The sequence below is a fragment of the Elephantulus edwardii genome, unplaced genomic scaffold (assembly GCF_000299155.1).
Source record: "Elephantulus edwardii isolate Elephantulus edwardi_28Jun2011 unplaced genomic scaffold, EleEdw1.0 scaffold00143, whole genome shotgun sequence".
NCBI classification, from domain to species: domain Eukaryota; kingdom Metazoa; phylum Chordata; class Mammalia; order Macroscelidea; family Macroscelididae; genus Elephantulus; species Elephantulus edwardii.
Genome location: NW_006399893.1, coordinates 8,915,129 through 8,938,488, shown reverse-complemented (window position 1 = coordinate 8,938,488; position 23,360 = coordinate 8,915,129). Strand labels below are relative to the sequence as shown.

Below are 23,360 nucleotides of genomic sequence, written 5' to 3'. Positions count from 1 at the left end.
TAAAAGTATTATATTTTAGGGCATTATTTTTATCGTAGGAGTACGCAATGAGGGTTGCAGAGTGGATTATATTTGGGGGTAGGAGGTGGGGCTTGGGGAGGTGCAGGGGCATTGTGTACCAATGAGGGAGTTTTTCTTTTGCTTTTCAAGGAGAGGAGCAAATGGGAGGGGGGAGGGGTTTATGCAGGGAGAAGGGTGCAGCAATGAATGAATGGAATTCCAAAATCTCTGTAGATGTTCATTGAAATGAAAAATAAACAAACTAAATTTAAAAAAAAGTATAATTTGAGCAAACACATTAGTTAAGACATTATGGAACTTATCTTCCTCTGCGTACAGAGTGAGGTTTTAAAAGCTGCTCTAATGCACAAAAACCGCAAAAGAAAAACAAAGCTAAATTCATATTTAGAAATCCAGATATTTTCTCCTCTTCAAATGTGTTCAAAGAGAGAGACATACATGCAATCTGTATGTGGGGAAAATTGCAGGTTAGCTAAGAATTATTTGTGAAGGAACAAAAATACAGCCTTGCAATTTTGCTTACTTTGGTTGAAATTTTTCTACTTGATGAGGAAAAAAAAACCTTTTGGGGCATTTTTACTCTTAGAAATATGTAGAACACACCGAAAGCTGTTAACCAATCAAAAATGTCTTTGACTAGGAGGACTTGTGGCTAAATGGCAGAGCAAGGTGGCCCACGGGCTGTGAGAGGGATTTTCCCGATGCCTCACAAAGCTGTGGGGGCAGTGGCAGTTCATCACTAGAGTTTTCACCTTTCATACAGGAGACTCAGGTTCAATTCCTGGCTAATACGCAGTGACCACCTATCCATCCCTCAGTTTGTTAGTGGTAAGGAATTGTGCTGCCAAAGCAAAGGTATGCGGTTGGAATCCACCAGCTAGCAGCTCTGCAAGAGAAAGACGGGCAATCTCCTCCCTGCTGCAGGGCCAGCTAAGAGTTGGTTCCGACTTGTTGATACACAACATGTACCAGGTTTAAGAGAGGTCTGGTGATCTCTTCTCAAAGTCGGCTAATGAAGACTCTATGGCTCACAAGGATCCCACCTGCGATCATTGATGGTGAGGAGACAGGACAGCATTTAACTGCACTGTGTGTGGGATGTCATGAGGTGGGAGCTGATCTGACAGTAGCCAATGACAGCTCGAAGCCATGGGGCACTGCTAGCTATGAGCAGAGCAGGAGAAGGAATCAGAGGGCAGGTGAGCCGACCTTCCAGGAGTCTTCCTCCACCTCATCAACACTTATGCCCCTCATTCAAGGTTAGCCCTGTTTATTCTCCCTTGGCACAACTGCCCTCTTCAATTCACATCTGCTGATTATGTATCAGTCTTATCACACTTTTCTATGAGGTAACAGTTCCTGGCAAACAGAAAATGACAAAGGGCCCTCACTGTAGAGACTGGCCACAGGATCTGCAGGACACACAGAAATCTGCCAGCTACCTTCCTGGGTCTCCCGCCCTTCTGGAGAGCCCAAGACAAATGCCATCATCTATATGATGTTCCCTGCTGAACAAGCGTTAACAGGACCCCTCGCTGTCATTCTGACTCATCTCACTTAAGGTCTGATGGGCTTCCAGGCACAATGGACAGGTGGTGGGAATGTCCCAGGGCAGCTCCAATGTGTGCTTTCCTTTTATCAGGAAAAATGAAAAAAAAAAAATCTCAATGAATTCAGCAAAAAGCCAATCCCTAAAAGGTAGCAGCTGATATCCAGCGAAGGATGTACTTTCCTACAAGGCTCTCTGGGAAGGATCTGACTTGTGGAAACGTGCATCATTCACTAGAGGCAATGGCTGGTTGTGTTTCAGAATGACTGAAATGACTTTCAGGAGAAATAGTCACAGCAAAGTATCATTAAAACGTTGAGTATGGTCAAACAACAAAAAGGTGCTGATTCGTGTATAGCTTATTAGTGGTTACCCGGGGCAAGACGAAGGGGTGGGGAGTGGAGTCCTTGTTTAGGGAATGTTGAGCTACTATTCAGAGTGATGTGGGAATGGGAGAGTGTGATGTTACCACATGATGAATACAATTAACATCACAGAGTAGCATATGCAAGCGTGGTGAAAAGGCAAATGTTCTGTTAGAAAGGTATGGTTTGCCAAGTGGAGCCTATGACTTTTGAATACTTATTTTCCAAAGTTTCATATATAGAAAATTCAGTAAGAACAGGTAAACGTCTTTGCCTTACACACATTTAAATAAAATTCTGAGGAGCACAAGAACATCACAATGACAACTGCTGCCTGAGAAACCCACTGACGTATTCTTGTCATTGTTATTACATACCATGGAATCAGAATACAACTCCTAAGAGCCCTATGAACAAGAGACCTGAACCCTGTCCTTCCTGTCTGTGCCACCCTCACAATCCCTGACGCATTCAAGTCCACTGCTGCAGTCGCTGTGTTGGTCTTCCAGCAGCATGATCAGAATATGCAAGAGCAAGTTTTGTCATCCTTGCCTCTAAGGAACATTCTGGCTACACCTTCTTTAAGACACATCTGTTTGTTCTTTTGGCAGGACTTCAGATAGTTTGTACTCTTCTCCAACACCACAGTGCAAAGGCATTGAGTTTTCTTCTGCCAGCCTTATTCCTTCTCCAGCTCTCAGAGGCATATCAAGGGATTAAAAAGACCATGGACTACATCAGGCACACCTTAGTCTTTATACAGACATCACTGCTCCTCAGTACTTTGGAAAGGTCTCTGACAGCAGACTTTCCCAACAGAAAACAGCTTTTGATTTCCTGGAGTGCAGATTCAAGTAAGATGAAGTCACTGACAACTTCAATCTTTTCTCCATCTATCATGATATTACCTATTGGCTGAGTGGTGAGGATTTTTTATTTATTGATGTTGAGACCTAATTCCTACTGATTTTTTATTTTCCACAGCAAGCAACTCAAGTCCTCGTCACTTTCACCAGGCAAGGCTGTGTCATCTGCATAGTGCAGGTTGTTGATGAGTCTCCCGATACTGATGCCACACTTTTCGTAAAGGCAAAAGTTTCAGGGGGGAAACAGAATATTTATATAGGCTCAAAGTTTTTCTTTCAAGATAGAGGAAAGCAAGAACCTTATAGTGGAAAAAGCACCTTAGCCAAGTGATGAAGATTAATGTCACTGGTATTAAGACAAACAGACACTGTGTACTATTCCCAGATACAGACACGGAGAAAGCATGTCACTTCTGTAGTACCCTAGCCCAAAATTCACACCCTCAATCTAATCATGAAGACCCATCAGACATACAGCAATTGAGGGAGTTTATCAAAATACCCACTGGTATTCTTAAAAAAATGTTAAAGACAGTAATAACAAGGAAACACTGAGCCACTGTCACAGAGTGGAGACTAAGAGACAAAGAAAAGGCATCAGTGGAAAATGGATTAGGTTCAAGCCAAGGCTTTGGTTTACCTCCTACTGCTGTGTCAGTGTTAATTTCTTGAATTTGATCTTGGAACTTACATTCAAAGTGTTATGTGAGGTAACATGGGAGGAGCTGGGGGAAGGATATACTAGAACTTGATATACAGTGTTGCTTCTTTTTTGGAAGTCTAAACAATTTCCTCTCAGAAAGTCAAAGTTTCACAGAAGTCAGCCCGCATCTAATGCAGAGATGTCCAGATCGAAGCCCAGACTGCTGGAGGGAACCTCTTCAAACCTTCCCAAAGAACAGACTCTTTACTAATCCTCTGCCTCATACAGTAGGTTCATCATTAAATATCACTGAGTATGAATGAACTACTTCTGAAAAGGAAAGCTTGCTACAAGACAAAGGACTCAATTGTGTTAGATTAGCAGACAGAAAAGGCAGGCGAGAAAACACCTAGAGTTAATCCTTCTCAGAGGTTATGTAGGCTTCAAGTTAATCTTTTTGGGGATAATCCATGGATCCTGTTGAATTTCCTCCATCTTCTTTGGTCATTTCAATGGTAAGAAGCGAAAGTTAGATTAAAGAACTCTCAGAATCATTTCCATAGTTTGGCAAGAGCTCTGAGTGATCAATGAAGAATGATGGGTGAAAACACACCATGTACTCTGCAGCACTCTGCTGCAGAGGGATGCCCATCAGGGTGACCCCCTGCAGAGGGCCTGCATGACGAGGGTGTTGCTCTGATCCCGTGCACAGAGAGGGCCCCGTGTCACCTGCAAGGGCTCTGGCTGCACAGGACTAAGGGAACGGCTTTCTGGGCATCTTATGCACACCTGCTTCTGGCCAGATACAAACACATGGGTTTGATCGCTCACCCCTGAGCCTGAATGACATTTGTTAATTCACCCAAATCAAACTCTGCTGCCTGCAATGGTAATTCCTCACCCACTGTGGATTTCCAAGAGAGTCTCTGAAGGCAATTACAAACAACATGTCTGAAAATGGCTCAAGTGATAATCACTGTTCGGGATGGTCCCGTAGCTGGTGTGCATCAATGCTGCCCACTTTTCAGCTGAGAACTCAAAGGGACCCCTGTGCTCACATTTCCCTCCAACTTCTGATGGTGAGAAGAGCATGCAGGAAGTGGGAAACAGATTCAAAGGTGCTTCTGCCACCACTCTCATGTTGTCATCGAGTCACTTACTCTGTATAAGGTGCAGTACTGGCTCCCCTCCACACACAACCCTCCCGAGTTCAGAATACATGAAGATAGCAATGCCTGCTTCCTGAAGTTATGGAATTCAATAGAATGCAGTAAACAGCTATTACCGGTGTTATAGAAAATAGGATGACTGATCGATGCTTACTTACCTCTCTCAGAGTTGGCTTGCCAATGAAAAAGTCTGTGTTTTTGCTGCTTTTGGCCGGGTTGAATTTGGGATTCAGGAAAGCACATCCATTCGCAATGGCCTCCAGGGGAGCTGGGCCCTCATAAGGGAACCCAAGCCCAACAAACAGCTGGAAGACAGAAACAAACACATATAAACACACAAGTCACGATAGGCTTCCCTGGCTCACAGTGGAACACTGGTGGTCTGTCCCTGTGAAAGTGTCAGAGATTCTGGAAGTTACCAGCCCCACAAATGGGGCAAAGAGAAGTCTGCTTACCAGACGGTCTGAAAGACAGAACCAGGGACCTTTAAAGGCCCCATGAAGCCAAGTGGCTCATCATGTTCTCCTGCTCTGTGGAAAGAGTAAGAGAATTAGGCATAAGGAGGGTGGAGAAAGGATAAACAAAATACCACAGCCCTGGGGGTTGTTCCTGACTAACCCCTACCCCCCCATCCCCTTAAGTTTCCAAGGCTGTAAATCGTTAGAACACCAGACTACCCATCTGTCTTCTGTGATGAGCAGGTGAGTTCAAACTGCCTCCCTTTCGGTTAGCAACCAGACACATTACACCCCATGCCACCAGGGCCCCCCTAAAAAGGGAATAAATGTTAGGAGTGTTAGGAGCAGGGAGTAATAAAACAGGCAAACAACAAGAACAAGAAAAACGAAACCCCAACAATAATCGTTCTGTGGCACACCAGGGGGGCATGACTGGAAAATCACTTGCCTGACTAAACAGAAGGTTTCTTCATTGAGCAAAAGAAACAGGCGGTTCTTTCAGCTGCACTGGGCACAGGGACAGAGAGGTCACCTGGTGGTCTGATTACAGTTCAAACAGAGCTGCTTTAAAGTGATGGTGGGTTGGTAAACACAGGTTTACATAATGGGGTTTTTGCTGGAGACACTAACAGCTTGGCTTTTCTTTTCCTTCAATGGGGAAGGGGATGTGGGTTTTCAATCACCAAGGTGGCTGCCCTTGCCAGCCACCAGCATGTGCTTCCCTAATGCGGCAAACAGATGGCAGCAAAACCACACTCATGTTCTTCCACAGCCTCAGCTAAGCCACTGTGACAAAGGGGACTGACTGGCTGTAATTCTGTGGCACCTATTCTCACATCCAAAAGGACATAGCACCTCCCTGATTCGCCTTGTTGAAGACCCTAGCTCCCAGTGGGGATTTTCACAGTGCTCAAAACTAGGGGTTAATGATGGGCCAGGTCCAAGCCTGGGCTTGGGGAGATGCAGGCTCTCCTGCTGAAATAGCCCCAATCTCACAGGCACATCAAGTAACAGGGAAGTGGCTTCATGCACCCTAGGCTCCTGCCATCATTGTGAAGAACATGCAGCCACAGAACCAGGCCTTGGGAGTGAAGGATGCTGTGGGACCACCAGACAGGGCTGTGTGCACGGTTCTGCCTCCCAGTGTCTCCTCAGCATCCCTGCCTTTGCAGCTATGTTAACTGAACGATTATTTAGAAAGGTTCTGCTGGAGAGCTGAGTCCAAGCTGCCAGGTTACCCAGGCAACCCTGTAAGACACAGATGGATGGTGGGCCCTCAAATTCCAGTGCTCAACACAAGGAGAGCTCCTGACTTCTCAGGGCAACAGATTAAAATCTCCTATTTTTCTTAAAGTTCCCTATACCATAACGGTATGATGTTTTCCACAGAACATAAGATGTACCTTTTTTTTTTTATAAAAAAATATTTTCTCTAAATCTCCAGATTCCTGGCTTTATTGTCAGAAAATTCTATGGAGATGGAGTAGGGGGCAAAGTCTGAGAAGCCTGGCAGAGATACCGTTAACCAGCCGTGCTGACCAGCATGCAGGGCAACGCTACATGTCCTAGTAGAAGGGATTCTGTATGGGGCTTCGAATGGACAACTTTTTAGAAGTATATTACCTGACCTTTCTTCTGATATATCTCTTGGTGGACTTGAACACCCACTTTTACAGTTAGTAGCTGATCACATTAACTGACTACACCACCCCAAGGATTCAGCTCCCACTGCTAACACAAAATCTAAACCAGTGATCACAGAGTTGACCCCAGCTCCTGGTGACCCCCTGTATGACAGATCCACGTAACAAAGACAAAATCCAAACCCGTGATCACAGAGCTGACCCCAGCTCCTGGTGACCCCACATATGACAGATCCATGTGGCTACAATCTTTTAGGTACAGGGCAGGCCTTTCACCCAAGGGTGGTTTCGAACTGCCAATATTTCAGTTAGCCGCTAACCGCTTAACCATTTGCATTACTCTGGGACAGCTTTTGGGTTAACTTCTATTAGAGACCAGGAAGGCAGTTAGCGAAAAACACGCCTGGATGAATATACACTTCTCCACTGAGGGATGGCATTAGGATTGGAGGTAGATTCATTAACAATCTGTTCTAAGCGGATGACACAACTTTGCTTACTGAACGTGAAGAGGACTTGAAATGCTGCAAAAGATCAAACATGAAAAGCTCCAAATCACTGGCAGTCAGACACATGTAAATCAAACCCACAATGAGATACCATCTTACCCCAGAGCAGTGGCAAAGTTTAGCAGGGCAGCAAGTAATGGATGTTGGAGAGGATGTGAAGAGATAGGAAATCTCATACATTGGTGGTGGGATTGTAAAATGGCACATCCACTCTGGAAGGTAGTTTGGCATTTCCTCAAAAAGCTGAAAAATGAGATTCCATATGACCCAGCTATTCTACTGCTTGGAATATAACCCAAGAAAATGAGAACTGAGGTACAAACAGAGACTTGTACACCAATGTTCATAGCAGCGTTATTCACCATATGAAGAACATTGAAACAGCCCAACTGCCCAAATGCAATGAAATGGATTGAGAAATGGATACATTCACACAATGGAATACTATGCAGAACGCAGAGCCAATGATTTTGTAAATTACTACTTAACATAAGAGGGACAGGAGAGCATTAGGCTAAGAGAAATAACTCAGTCTCATAAAGACAAATACTGTATAAGGCCATTATTGTAGAACGAGTATGAGGATCAAAGGGGAGGCTTAATCATAGGATCACATAATTTGATGGGTGGAGGGAGGGATGGGTAAAGGAAAGGGGAAAGATCCAGTGTGAAAGACAATGTTTATGAATTTTGTAAGCACACCAGCTGTTATTATGTGCCATCAAGTCACCTGCTACTCATAGCAATCCAATGAACAGCATGAACCCTGCCCTGTCCTGAGATAGTCTCACTAATTAAACACACCAACCCCCAATGACCCAGTTAATTAATCCATCTCATCTGGGGTCTTCCTCTCCTGCGCTGTCCCTCCACCCTTCTAGGCACGATGTCCTTCTCCAAGGACCTGTCTCTCCTGGCCACATGCCCAAAGTATGTGAGATGGAGCTTCAAAATTAAAAGATGGAGAAGAGAAAAGAGTTAAAAAACAAAACACAACACAACCACACATACAAAAATCCTCACCACTGGACCAAAAGACAATATGCTGATGGAGAAAAGATGCAAGTTGTCAACAATTTCATTTTACTTGGATCCTCAAGCAACATATGGTAACAACAGTCAAGAAATCAAAAGATGTGTCACACTGGGGAAGTCTGCTGTCAACGACCTCTAGAAATGGCTAAAGAGCAAGGGTGTCAGTTTAAAGACTAAGGAGTTCCTGATGCAAGCTAGCGTCTTTTCAATTGCTTCTTATGCACCTGAAAGTTAGACAGTTAATAAGGAAGGTAGGAAAAGAATTGATGCGTTTGAGTTATGTTGGTGGCAAAGAGAACAGACAACCCCAGGAACTGCCAGGAGAACAGACAGATTTATCTTGGAGAAAGTGCAACGACAGTGCTTCCTTAGTGGCAAGGAAGGTGACGCTTTATCTCATCTACTTTGGGCGTGATATCAGGAGGGTCCAGGACTTGGAAGAGAAGAGGATCAGGGAAGGAGGAAGACCTTCAAACAAATGGCCTGACACCGACTTCAAGAATGGGAACAGCAGAGAGCATGTGGAAGGTGAGGGATCAGACAGGGATCCAGTTGACTGCACACAGGGGCACGGCAAGTTTGTACAACTCAAGAGCATCCATTAGAAAAGTTCTTACAGCTTGAAAAATGTTGTGCCCTTTTTTATTCTTCAAGTCTAGCTCTCCGCATACTCTCTTTAACAGTTTGCTTCTTCTTCTCAAGCTGCCTTGTGAGATCACCTGTTCAACTCTTTTACTTCCACATCTTCTCCCTTGTTTTGGCTTCTTGACACTAGTGCAATTTTCAGGGTCTCTTCTGGCATCCATTCTGGGTTTTTTTTTCCTATGGCTTTCTTCACGGATTATATCATCTGGGCTTTGATCATTGGTGTTTGATGGTTCATACTTATTCTTAAGACGATTTTCAATTCAGGTGAGATAGATTCAAGGTTGTATGTTTGTTTTTGTGGACTTTTCATTTTCTTCCTCAATTTCAACTTGCACATGATTAATTGATTTTTCCACAGCCAGCACCTGGCCTAGTTCTCACTGATGATACTGAGCTTCTCCAATGATTCCTTTCCCAGTTGTAGTCAATCTGATTCCCATGAGACCCATGAGGTGAGGTCCATGTATAAAGTTTCCATCTGTGTCTTTTAAAAAAAGGGTATTTGTGATCAATAAATCACTGAACATACAAAATTCAATCATTCTATTTCTGACTTTGTTTCTGTCAGGAGATCAAGACATGTATTGCACTGGTAAAGTCTGCAGTTAGGGACCTCTTCAAATTTTGAGGAACCATGCTGTTAGTTCTAGAACTAAGGTCCACTTGATTCAGGCCATGGTCTTTTCAATCACTTGCTATTCAAGCTGCACAATGGTTAAGGATAATGAAGAATTGATGTCTTTGTACTGTGGTGTTGGAGAAGAGAACTGAATATCCTATGGACTTCAAACAAGATACATTTTGGAAAAGGTGTAGCCAGAGTGCTCCCTGAAGGCATGTTGCTAGGAGAGTTTATTCCTAGGAAAGGGATATCATGCTTGGAAAGGTAGAAGGGCAGCTAAGGAAAGAATGACTCTCAACCAGGTGGACTGATACAGTGATGGCAGCAATGGGATCCAGTGCGTCAGGATGGCACTGGACAGGGCAAGGTTCAGATCTGTTGTTCAAAGGGTCACTCTCAATCATTCCTGACGGCACCTAACAACAACCTTAATAAGGCCCTTGATGTAAGAGAGATTACATGAGAAAATGTAGGTGGATAGGGGAGTTGTGTGTAACTCGGGGCTTGGGGGCACAGCATTTGACAGTAAATAGGACTAATAGAAGGAATCGGTGGTAAGTACTCATCCCAAGACCCTGGAGGCATTCTGCATTACCATTCTTGAGGGTGCCCAAGGCCCTACGACCAGCTTCCACCATCACCCTTTGGGGAAGATATTCTGATTCTCCAGGGAAGAAAAGATGACCTCAAGAGACTATGGCTGGACATACGAAATCTCAGTGCCGTGAGTTATTGAATCTGAGAAGGAAGGTGCTGGAAGATACAGATGGGGCCTTGGTGGGCTTCACCAGAGACCTGTGGTCACATCACTTCCTAACCCCAGTAAACAAGGCCCTGCCATCAAGCGCTGATACCTTCATTATCTCCAAATGGCAAAGAAGAGTTCTGGAAGAGTAGCACAGTACGTCTATCTAAATAGAAAATCTTGGGGAAAATTTTAATTAGCTCCTTCAGACCAACCAATTTGAACCCATTAATTAAAAGGACTGGGGGCTGTTGCTTAATGGACTTGAATGCAACCTAGGTTTAATTATAGCTGAATAACAATTTGCACCATCTCTTCTGCTCCACTGGCACTGGACTATCTCAGTGTGCATAAAATAAACACTCGGGCTAACTCTCCAAAGCCTCCCAATCTCAGAATGAGCTTAAGCAAATACCACACAGTTTCTTGGCAATGCGCTTTCTTGCCACACTAATTAGGATTGCAGGAAATGCAGGGCTTGGAAACACCAAAATCACAGTTTGTGTCGTTTCTATCAATTTACCTGCGACATTATAAAGGAGCAGATGTAGTAAGGTCAAGTAGCACATGTATGAGTGGCAAGAGGATAAACAGATAATCTCACTGCCACCAAAAGGTATTCCAGAAGCTTCCACGTGCTTATGATCTTGCCAAACAGCCTAACTCCCACATCCCCTGCCATATTTCCTACTTACAGATTTCTTCCTTTTTTTAAAATGAATTTATTTATTTTTCATTTAAATGAGTATCTACAGAGATTTTGGAATTCCATTCATTCATTGTTGCACTTTTCTCCCCGCCCACTCCACCTCCACCCACCCACCCAGTTTGCTCCTCTCCTTGAAAAGCAAAAGAAAAACTCCTTCATTGGTACACAATACCCCCCACCCCCGCACACCTCCCAACCCCACCCCCACCCCAAATATAATCCACTCTGCAACCCTCATTCCGTACTCTTATAATAAACATAATGCCCTAAAATACTTTTAAACTATTCTCTCCCTCATAGACTTCAATGCAGTAAACATAATTTATCCAGTTTCACTTGCGTGGAGGCAGGAGGCACCATGCAAGAATGCAATCACATTCTAAAGCTTAACTCTTCAGGAGAAAATTGGGTAAAAAAAAAATTTAATGCTCTGGCCTTCAGCAGCTCAGGACTTAATGAGGATATTCCAGAAGACAGAATACCTCCACAGCTGCAATTCCAGCTCCATCAATGAACATTTCTAAGTAGAAAGGAAATCCTAAACAGGATTTTAAAACTAAAACCAAGCAAGAGAGAACAGATGAAGAACCATGCCTTTCATGGTGGACAGTCCTCCGTATACAGACAAAAGTTGGGTAAAACCACTCAGTTTGTTACTCCTTGTGAAAAGAGGAAGGGTATTGTTTTCAAACCTCTATAATAAAAACAGACTTAGGAAGTATCTATAGTCTTGGTTTGGTTACTTTACAATCTCTCTAGAGGAACATCAAGAATAATTACAAACAGAACACACATTGGATACTCTTTGGATAAGTTTGAATTCTTTAAGTTGGTAGGGTTGCTCAGGAGTGAGCCTGGGCAATGGATCGATCTTAGCTTATCCTGTGCATTGATTATTGGCACCAAGCGACCAGCTCACTGCAGTGATTTGCAGCATAGGCTCTGGGATCCAGGGCACCAGGATCTGAATCATGACTTGATCATTTATAAGCTCTGTAGCTATGGCAAGTTCCTGGATGCCTCTTTTCGTGTGGGTTTACCTAGGTCCCCTGGTACCCATTCTCTTTAGGTACTGGATGTTAGGTGAAACTCCAAAGCATATGACTCGCCACAGAGCTGAGGCCAACTCCCAGCCATACTGTTAGGAACTGAAACTTCCCATAGCGGTATCCAAGGAGGGTCTCTCTTCAGCAGCACACTGCCACGTCTCTCTTCTGCAGAAAGGCTGGTGGATTTAAAAAGCCTTTTGGTTATCATCTGCATGCTTTAACCACAGCACTACTTCGGTTCCTTAAGGTTAACACAAAAAGGGATGCTTTAATTGGGTGTGTGGCCAGGAGGGACCAGTCCCTGGAGAAGGACATCATGCTTGGAAGGGTGGAGGGACAGTGCATGAGAGAAAGATGGATTGACACAGTAACTGAGGTAATGAGGGTAAGTGTGTTGGAGACAGTGAGATTGGCTCAGGACAGGGCAGGGTTCGGAGCTATTGTGTGTAGGGTCGCTATAAGTCGCAGGTAACTTGATGGCACATAACAACAACAACAACAACAACAAGAAGCTTTAATTCCAGTACCTTGACTCAGAACTCTAAAGATAGGGAATGACACGTGTCAGAGGAGAGAGGATGTAGTTTACTGTGGCTACCACACAGAAAGGCCAGTCCCATGATGGATGTGCCATTGCTAATATACCTGCTCGCATAATGTGACTGAGAATATATTACTCATATCATTACCAGGAACCTACAGGTTTGTGGTAACGCGTATTCCTTTCATATCTTTAAAAAGAACTAATAGGGCACCTGTGTAAGGAGAACAGTTTGTTCCCGACCTTTGTTCCGGGCAGCCTGAGGGCTCCTCTTGGGAGACCTCCTCATGCACCTGATTCTATGGGAAGGAATGACAGGGGTCAAGTGGTCTCCCAAATGGGTTGGCTGTGTCCCCGTTCAGGCTCCACGGGTCCCTTGTTCACACTTCGGGAGACTCCTGTGAAAATAAAGGAGTCAGGAGACAAAGACAAGGACATTTGTCAAGCAGGCAGCCGTAAGTGTCCAAAGTCCCTGAGGCTGGCTGCTGCACCCAAGAGTGCTTCCTGGAGTGCAGTGAGCTGAAGCACCCGCCCTGGCGGTGCCCAGGCATTCAGGTGCCTTCTCAGAAACGAAAAAAAAAACCCCCAACACTCCAAGACCAAAAGCCCCCACACCTCAGATATTTCAGAGCAGACCTAGTACTGTAAACTCACTCACTTAGGGATTAGAGGAGAGGAGAAAATCTGGGTAAACCGAAAATTGGAAATGTGGACTAACTACAGCTGTGCCAGCATAAAACACTCACTAGTAAAATTCCGCTCAAGCACCCTGTGCTTGGAGGAGCCAGTCGTGGTCATCTGTCTGTCACCCAGATTCCAAAGCTTCAGACTCTGGGGCTCCCAGAGTGAGGCAGCACCACAGGCGGCCCACTCACAGCCCTCAGTGCACTAACGTGTCTGTGCTCACATGACTCTGGGATCAAAAACAGAATCCACAGGAAGGGTTTTAGCACAAGACCTGGCACACTGTGTGGTGTTAGAGAAAATGGTTGTTATGTTCATGGCAATGGGGACCACAACAACATATTAAATGGATTACACAAAGATTAGCTAGTGACTCCTGCCCTCCACAGCAGGCCCATCCCAGCCATTCCACAACCACAATGGAAAGTACTCTGGCTGAATGGGGGGCCGGGGGGTGGGGCAGGTGTCTAGGATGAAGGTGGGATGGAATGAACTAGAGGCTGCACATACTGTGTTTTGGCCAACCCTGTGCTGCCTTTCAGGTGAGTCCCACAGGTAACGTGATGTTCCAATGTAGTAGAGCACAGGATAAGCAGAGGGCGAGGTGGGAGTGGTGTGCACTGACAGCATGTGTGGTGGTACCCTCCCTCTTAGATTCCTGCAGTCCTTTACTTTCCCTGCATGGAGGAAAAGTGGCTGCTCCAGCTCACAGACCACCCCAGTGCACTCTCCATGTGTCTCTATCTGGGGGCAGGAGGCAGATGCTCTAGGGAACTCCAGTGTTTAAGGAGCTGTGCTGCCAACCCAAAGGCATGTGGTTCAAATGCACTAGCTTCTCTGTGAGAGAAAGATGGGCAATTTTCACCACGTAATTTACTGCTTTGCAAAACTTGCTGGAGGGTCGGCTATGAGTTGGTTCCAACGCGATGGGACACAACAACTAAGCAATGTAAGTTTCCCATGGAAAAACTAGGGCATGAAGAGGTTAAAACCTGGAATGGGAAGAAAGAAATCATCTTAAAAGACATGAGGATTCCTCACAAAAAAAGTGTCACCTCAGTGAGTCCTGATTTCGGCCTTAAACTGCATTCTTGAGGGTTAGTGGACAGGGAGACTTACGGACCTCTGGTAAGGACTTAATTCACCCCACGTCATAGTCTGACCAGAAGGGACTTTTAGATTTGACAACCCTCCCCTCCCGCTAGCTCTCTGAACACCGGCTTTGATTTCCTCTTGTATTCACAGGCTCCTTCCAGCTAATGATGCCTGGGCCCCTGACGGATGCCAGGGCATAATTCTGCTGAGCGGAGATTTTCCAGGACTTGGTGAGGAGATGCAAAGATGGCTCATAAAGAAAAATAATGAGTCAGATGCTGATAAAGCATCAATCACTCGTGTTTCTGAACCTCTTGAGGAGCCACGGACTTGCCTGCCTCTCACATAATGAGCCCAAGGAGGATGGGAAGCCCAAGCATTCTGCAGGCACTGGCTTCCCTGTACTTCCACCCGCCACTTTCAGTGTGAGGTAGAATAAATCGCTTTTAAATTGCTCCAAGACACAGAGGACGGAGTTAGAGGCAGAAAGGGTTATGAATGCAAAGCCTTACTGGTGTTTAGCATCATTATTTCAAAGCCCAAGATTCATTCCTTTTAGCGCCTGCTGCTGTGTTCTGGGCAGAAGGGGAGACTTAGTGATACACTGCCTCATTCTCTTCATATTTGCCAACTGTTTTAGCTATAATTCCGCTCAGAGTATCTGAATATATTCTAGTCAGTTGAACAGGCAACACTAATGGGATCAGTGACATCCACTGAACACACTGGCTTTTCAAGGATGAATGTCATGCCCCTCGAACTTGGAATTCAAGCAACAAGCCTGGGTTTAGGATGAACTGACTTGGTGGCTTGCGTCTTTGGGTCCCTCCTTCACCCCCTCCTCAACATTAGCTCTGGCCCAGTTCCTGTTCTTTGACAAGGTCAGTGGAAGATAGGGTGTAAGAGTTCTTTTAAAATTCGCAAGGCTGAATAAGACGTTCACAAGGTTAGGCGAGTGCGGGAGACAGTGATGACGTGCTGCTGATAACCAGCTCTGCCAAATGCTATTTTGAAGGTGCCCGATGACTCCCACAATTCCAAGCGGGGGAGAGTAAAATGAGGAATTAGGCAAACAGAACGCACTGTCACGCAACGGTCTTGACACTGTGAATCCCAGAATAAAAAACCCGCCAGAGACAGATGGTGAACGTTTCCACCATTCACCAGAAAGGTAAAGGACAGAAAAACTTTATTCCAGGGTCACCACACACGATTACCCAGACCACAGAAATATTCACAAGGAAATAAAACCTTAATTATGGTTAATAAGGTCTTTGATCAAGAGCTAACAACTCTGCCTGTATTTTAATGATGCTTGTAAAATATTGATGTCATGTACATGCGTTGGATCTAGAAATGATGGGAGAAAAGAAGTGCATAGTCATTCAGCTTGTATGTAGCCATTAAAAACAGTGTTCCTGAGGTTGAGTTTTCATTTGCAAGGATAGTGTGGGGAGGACAGGAGTCACTGGTGATATGAATGGTTATAGTGTTTGGGTATTACTGAAAGGTTGGTAATTCAAGTCTATCTAGAGGTGCCTTGGAAGAAAGGCCCGGTGACCTCCTTCTGGGAAAAATCTGTTCCTGAAAGCCCTGTGGAGCACAGTTCTGCTGTGACATATATGGGATCAGAATCAACTCGACGTCAGCTCGCGCTGTGATGAAACCTTGTAACTGGGAATAAAAAAAGCAGGGAGTCGGGGCCAGCTCTAGGATTGGCTTGACCTTTGTGACTGTGGGCAAATCAAACTGTAGATTCTTCCACCTTAATATCAAGGCTTTCCTTGCCTTCTTTCCCAACCTCTTAAGCCGGTTTTAAGAATCTAGAAAGATCACATATGGGAATATGATTTCTAAAAGTCACATGATTTCTAAAAGTCACGGGTCATACAATGTTTAGAAATTGTAGGCTGCCATGAGTGCCACCTGGCCAGTCAGGGACCAAGGATGAAGGAGTCAGTACTGACAAGCTTCTTTGTGTTTCAGAACGTATTTGGTGAGGTTTCTCCTCGCTCTTACACCCCTTGCACAAAGTCTGGCAACAAAGAAGCTGTTTGGGTAATATTTGTCAAATTCACAAATAAGATTTCATTACTCAGCATGAAAGAATTTCTCTAATACATTCCCATGCAAACCTAGGCCTAACCATAGGCCACTTAACTTCCTGTAGCATTTCTAGACTAGAACTAAGGTCCCTGAGTGGCACACACTCACACGCCCTCAACAGCTAGCTGAAAGGCCAGTGGTTCCAGCCTCCCCATATATTCCTGGAAGACAGCAAGGCCATCTGCTTTTGAGATGTCCCAGGCCTGAAAACCCTCAGGACCATGCATGGGGTTGCTGGTAGTCGAAGAACCTTAACAGCAACTAACAACAAGAGAACAATCAGAACAATTACAGAACAATGCAGAGCAATAACTGCAACCACCAGACTGGACCTCTCCATGGTGTCAAAGCACCACATGCCCCAAGACTGTCGTGTAAAATACCCCCAGCTCCCTACCCCTGGGCTCCACTTACATCTCTGACAATTAGACTCTCATTCCCTGACCAAATATCATCTTCCACTGTTCTCCCCAACATTCAGACTAAGTGGCTTGGTTTCTAGCTTCTTCCTAAACTGTGCCCCCAATTCTACCGTCTGATTCTCTCCGGTGTCCGATCCCCCCAACCCCCATCCATTTGATACCTCCTGCATTTTTCTTGATGTCTTCTCTGCTTTCTGAGCCTTCCCCTCCCCCCACCCCCATTATCTGCAGTTCTTCTGTGTCCAATATACCCTGCTGAATTGAGGAGGTGTGAGGAAGGGACGCAGGAGGACCACTTCCTTGAACAACAGGGAGGGGTAAGTTAAACAGCCAGCTGACTACCAGCTGCTGCCCATTCAGATGCTCACATGCGCTGTCCTCCAGGGCGGGACTTATCTTCCCTGTTCGGGGATCCTCAGCGTCTTGCTTTATCCCTGCAGAGTCCTCGGCAACATTTTATTACTGAATAGATAAACAATACTGCAGTCACCTCTTGCCAAAATTCATTAACTTTTAAACTATCGCAGGTCTAGAAAATCAACTGCCCAGAAAGGGCCTAAGCAAACTGTAGCAATGAAAAGGAAGCCAGAAAGAGTCTGCCCCAACTCAACACGAACAGAAACACGCCTAGAAATAAGCTCACCAGTGATTCTGGATAAAATGTCTGAAAACTTACTTACTTTGGTTTCCCGGAGAAGAAACTGCAGGTCCCGGCCACTGAGGATACCGTGATTTTTCACGTAACTGGGGATATTCTTTGTGCTGGAGCCGTAGACGGTTGCATGCACTTCCATGTATGTGTGAATAATGTCCAGGTAGACCTTCTTATTCTAAAGAGGAGATACAAGGAGAAGGCATCTTTTACTTCCTTTCATTCATGTAACAATCTACTGTCTTGTCACGACAAAATCCCTTCTTGAGCTGGAGGCCATGAGGACAGTGATCCAATGCAGAAATCCCTGGGGAAAAAAAATAGCCTGGCTGGATAATGAATGAGGCACAGACAGTCATATTGCTGGCCTACAAGCTTGCAGGAAGAAATACACCGCATAGCAACACATCACTGATACCAGTGACAGCTTAAAGCTGACTGTTTTGAAGTATCATCCCTGGTTTGTAATTATCAGGAACCAAACATGTTGCTTTTGGCTCATCTTCCTTATGGGGGAGGAAGTTTGGGAAAGGAAAACCCAGAGAAGGCAGGCGGTTGGACTAGAATATTTATTCGGAGATACTAAACTATCCCCGAAGAGTACAAACATCCCCAGCTCTTGCCAATATTTCTAGTGATGATTAACTCACGTTGTCAGAACTCAATCCCACCTAATTCAGATCACAGGGAGATGAGAATGTCTCACAATATGTATTGATTGATTTGGCAGCTGGAAAGATAATGAGCCTAGCCAGGTAGACAAAAGTGAGAAAAGATTAAACGTTAAATCTGATTAGCACAGAAACCATCAAGAGTCATTCCACTTTGATTAAAGACCAAACCCTCCCCCTTTTCCTGGATTTGCAGACCCTGGATTTTCAGGGCACGTTTTCTGGATCAAAACTACCTATGGGGTGGAAGCAAACCCACTCATCCTCCTGAAGCACATTATACTTCTTAGTGACACAGCCATACAAGCGGAATTGAGTGTGCTTCTCCTTCCGCCCTGCCCTAAGTTTGAAAGATTCAAGTTGAGTAATGTTTTCCAGTTGTATAAAAGTGGGACGCGGTTTTCTCATTCTAAGCCTGTTTCCAGACACTCTGGGCAAATCTAGTAACAGCTGGTTTTGTGACATAAGACCATAGGGGTACAAGGGCTGGATAAATGGCAGTGTGGAGGAGGGCAGGGGGTTACACAGAGAAGGACTACCCCACTTTTATGAGGGTGTAAATGCCTCTCCTGTGATTCTCCAGCTGCCTGAGTGTCAGGAGCACAGGTCACAGACAGGCCCTGGCAGCTCACTCTGCCCTGTGGAGAATGTTCCAGATGGCCCCCAAACGGGACAGGAAAACCGTTACTTCAAAACTACTTACACAAAGTCCTCCTGACTGGAAAAACCCCATCACCCTTGTTCCCTGTCAGCATGCTTTTGTTCAGAACCAAGTAAAATCCATCTCTGCACCCTGGTGTATGAATAAAATGAACACCTGGGCTGAAAGTTTAATTTCATGCCATGTTTCGTGTGACTGGAAGATGTGAAATTCATTACTGCGGAGATGTGTACCCTTGAGTTAGTGCAGAGGTGACTATATGGAGTCTAAAAACCGTGACTTCCATTTGTAGCTTGGGCCAAATTTAGATTTACCTACCAGATGCTCTAGTCCTGTGAAAATATGGCCTAGAAAAACCATAAGGGGCAATTCTACCTTGTTGTACAGAGCCAAAACTGACTCACCAGGACTTACAAGCAACAATAGGTGGATTCACTTGCACAGTTCTGAGCGGCATAAAGAGCGGCTTGAACCCACCATCAGAGGGAAGGGGCCGCTGTCTGTCCTGTATGGACCCAGCCCAGGCTACACCACGTGGGGTCACCTGGGGTTAGAACTGGCTGGATGGAAATCCCTGGATTTGCCTTTTTTCTAAGCTTGTGATCTAGTGTCTGTTCTGGATGCCATTGGGAAGTCCTGCCCTGTTACCTCTCCTCAGGGGATCGAATGCCACTCACAGCCCCTGGGAAATAGGAAAAGGGGCTTTGTACCACCTCTGCCAGGGATGCATATGATGGGAGGGGTCCTGTGACCAGCTGTGATTGGGTGCCTGGCCTCAGGAGGAGGAGCTGAGCCCATCAAATCCTCTTTGAGAACTCGGAGTCTATGCACAAAAAGATCATTGCTGGGTGTGGGGGGAGGGGCTGTGGGCTTTGGAGCAAAGCTGGTGTTTGGAAAGTTCTGGGGCAAAATGACCAAAGTGCTGAGGAAGCCAGTCATCATTGTGTCACTGTGGTGGGGATGGGATGAGAACCAGGTAAGAGATTAAAGAAGGCAACAGAGGGGAAGTGAAACAGAGACTTGTTATCTGTAAGAGGGACCAAGAGAGAGACAGTGCCCAGAACAGGAGATGGAAGTGGGGAAAAGAGAAAGAAAACAGGGAGAAAAGGAAAGGGGAGAAGTGGGAAAGAGAGGGCTCTGGTGTATCGGGTTTCCATCCCATCCACAACCCTTCCTGGATTTCTTGACATTCTCCCTCAGAGACACTGGTGGGTTCGAACAACCAGAGCTGAGCAGCCTTTAGGCTAACAGCACAGCTCGCTAAGAACCACATCCCCAGCACCTACAAATCTCCCAGGAGGTGGTCAAAGGGCCCTTGCACCACCAGCACTCACAGCAGGCCACCAGTGCAGGCCGCAGAACACCTCTCCACTGTCTTAGCAGACACCTGCAGCCCTATCAGGCTTTCTGTCTCTGGCTCAATTTAAATTCTTCATTTAAAAATCTAATCAAACTGATTAAAACTGAAATGTACTGAAACTCATTTATGGGGGGAGAAAGGTGCTTAGGAAATGGAGTGCAGCTCATGTTAGACTCCCAAGCAGTGCTCAGTGGGTATGGCCATAGCTAGAGGCAGGAACATCTGCAGAACTGGTGGTGGGGTAGTTGGATCTAGAACAGAGCTCTTCAGGAAAACAATTCAATCTACAGCAACACATGAGAGTCTGCATGCAGAGTGGAGAGGAGAGGGCAGAACTGAGGGGGGGTGTCAGCTACTCTCTCTCCACCTTCTCATCTGGCTGGGTGAATGCAGCACAGGTGTGTCTGCCGGCCAGTGACTACGTTCAGAGCTGTTGGCTGTGACGGTCAGTGTGCATCTCCCCACTAGCATCCTTGCTCCCCACTCCAGACATGCACAGCCCTTCTCCTGGACACTGGCTTCATCCACAAATCAACCTGTTAACTGCTTATCATCATTTAATACGTTGCTGCAAATGATGGCAAAATGTTTCTAATATGTTTCGTCAATTTAAAAGTGTGTGGCAACATGTTAAAAATGATTTCCTAATTCAGCACCTCTCTGCTCATGGTCTTTTGTGCTGTGATGGGCACGTAGGTGCTGGCCTGTGCAGAGTTCAATCCTGGATGTGCTAAATGAAGAGACACTCAGCAGTCAGCCCTTTGCTGCAGACCCGGTGCAAAAATCACCCTGGGCGTGCTGAATGAATGGGCGCTCAGCTATCAGCCCTGTGCTGCAGCGAGTTCGGGCCCTGCCAAGTGGAGGTCAGGTTCCCCACTGAAAACATTGAGTGTCCATGGTTCCAGAGACATCTGAGCCCACGAGCATCTCGTCCTTCCCTGCATTCTGGGAATCCTGACCAGTCTCTGCTCTGGCTTAACTAGCAATGCTGGGCTCCTACCTCTTGCAACAGAAAATTATTCTAGCAAGCATGCTTAGGATCCAGCCTTTATTTTGACCTTCACACATTTTAAAATTTGTACCTCCCTCCACATACAGGAATTGGCCTATTATTCTACTAATGGTAAGCCATAAATCCTTTTTTTTTCAAAGAAACACAAGGCCACAAAGTATAGACTTGAGCACCAGCAGTCACAAGAGCCCTGCACGATCCTGATGTCTCAGTTGTCATCAAGCTGGCTCCTGACTCAGGGACAACTCTATAGGGAGCACAATGCTGCTGGGCCTAGAATCATCCTCTCAAGGGCTGGGCATTGGGCCCTGGGGCTTTGAGTGGCTGATTTCCAGAAGTGGATCACTAGACATTTCCTCCTGGTCTACTCTAGCCTGAAAGCTCTCCTGAAAAGTGCTCAGCAGCAGAGCAACAGAGAAGCCTCCACCGGCAGATGGGTGGTGACTACACATGCGGTGCACTGGACGGGAATCAATCCGAGTCTCCCCATGAAGGGCAAGTTCTTCCACCAACCCAGGACTGCAGCTCCAGGGAAGCACAATGCTGGGCCTCTCAGCTCCCCAGTGGAGGATCTTGTGATCCTCTGTCTACTACAGGTCTCCTCTGTTCACTCTGACACTCACCACCACCTGCATGAACCATCACAATGCCTGAACCACATCGAATCATGACACAAACATTATGTTCCTTCTTAAGCATTTCCTGAGTGTCTGCTCTTCACCTGCTCAGTCAGAGCCTGCAAAGCCAGGCTATCCTCCACTGTCAGCCTTAGACAGAACTGACATGGGAACACTTTTCCTGAAGTGCAGGGCACCCACTCCAGGTCAGGTGAGCTGTAGGCAACCGAGAATGGGAAGGAGCTGGACAGACATAATACCTTTTACTCTCCTCCGTGAACTTTGTCAAGTTCCTCCTTGAAAACCTTTCAGGAAGTCCAGTGTACCCAATGAACTTGATGCTAAGCAATCTGTGGGGCCCTCTTGGGGGCAGGGGGCAGAGTTGGCACGCTCCAGCATGCAGCCTTTCCTGACCTCACTTCACATATAATCTTCACCTTAGAGCCCTACACACACACACACACACACACACACACACTCCCTCCCTCTACCCCCCAACACACACACACACACACACACACACACACACACGCCCTGCCGACCTTCCCACCCAGTTCTGGAGCCCACGGCTTCCACAACAAAGCCAAGTAAGCCAATATCGCCCATGATTCCACTCAGGGGAGTATTCAGATATCAAAACAAAACAAAAACCAAACAGAGCTGTAAACTCAAAAACTGTTACTTTAGAATTGACTCATAACTACCATTCTAACTTTCTCTCTTAGGATTTCTGAGATTAAAAAGGGAAGAAGAAAGAGAGATGGAGGGAGGAAGGGAGGAAAGAAAAGAAACAATTTCACCTGTCTGCTCCTGAAGCCTTAAACTGAACAAGGATGTAAACTCTTCTAAGAGTTAACTATAAAATGCAAATTTCTGTGAAAGTCAGCAGGGAGGCGTAAACAATCTCCATTACAGAAAACCCACATTACAGGATCATTCAGTGCAAGCGCAGCCCTGGCCTCTGAACTCAAGCATCCACCCAAGGTTAAGGTGGAGGGCGGAAAGTCTTCCCCACATCCTCTCAGGCCTTGTAGTTGTTGTTGTTGTGTTCCATGGAGTCGGAACCTACTCATAGCTGACCTCTAGTGGGTTTTCAGAGACAGTAAATCTCACAGGAAGAGATTGTCTGCCTTTCTCCTGAGGAGCAAATGGTGGATTTGAACTGCCTACCTTTATGATGGCAGCCAATTCCTTACCACTAGGCCCTGTAAAGCAATGGAAAGCTGTAATTTTTCAAAGCCTGTCCTACTCATTCCTTCAAATATTTACTTCTACACTCTAGGAGTTGGCTTCTAGTGTCTCGATGGCGGTCACATTTGGTGTACGTTACTGTATCCCCCTCCCCCCCAGAAGCAGGTGTCAGTCGAACTCTTGACCAAAGGTGGAGGCCTGCTTAAGAGTGTGTCTTTATCCTATCAATTGATGCAGAAAAAGCCTTTGATAAAATCCAACACCCTTTCATGATTAAAGCACTCAACAAAATAGGATTAGAGGGGAATTTCTTCAAC

At 45.6% G+C, this 23,360-nt stretch overlaps 1 protein-coding gene across 1 annotated transcript in view; it reads right to left on the bottom strand.

Annotated features, from left to right (window-relative positions):
- MGAT5 (mannosyl (alpha-1,6-)-glycoprotein beta-1,6-N-acetyl-glucosaminyltransferase) overlaps positions 1–23,360 on the bottom strand; it is a 361,502-nt gene that overhangs the window by 39,705 nt on the left and 298,437 nt on the right. The window contains exons 11-12 of the mRNA XM_006894455.1: positions 17,560–17,709; positions 4,772–4,918 (exon numbers count right to left, since the gene is read on the bottom strand). Coding sequence (XP_006894517.1) covers positions 4,772–4,918; positions 17,560–17,709 — 297 coding nt within the window. The remainder of the gene's footprint in view (positions 1–4,771; positions 4,919–17,559; positions 17,710–23,360) is intronic.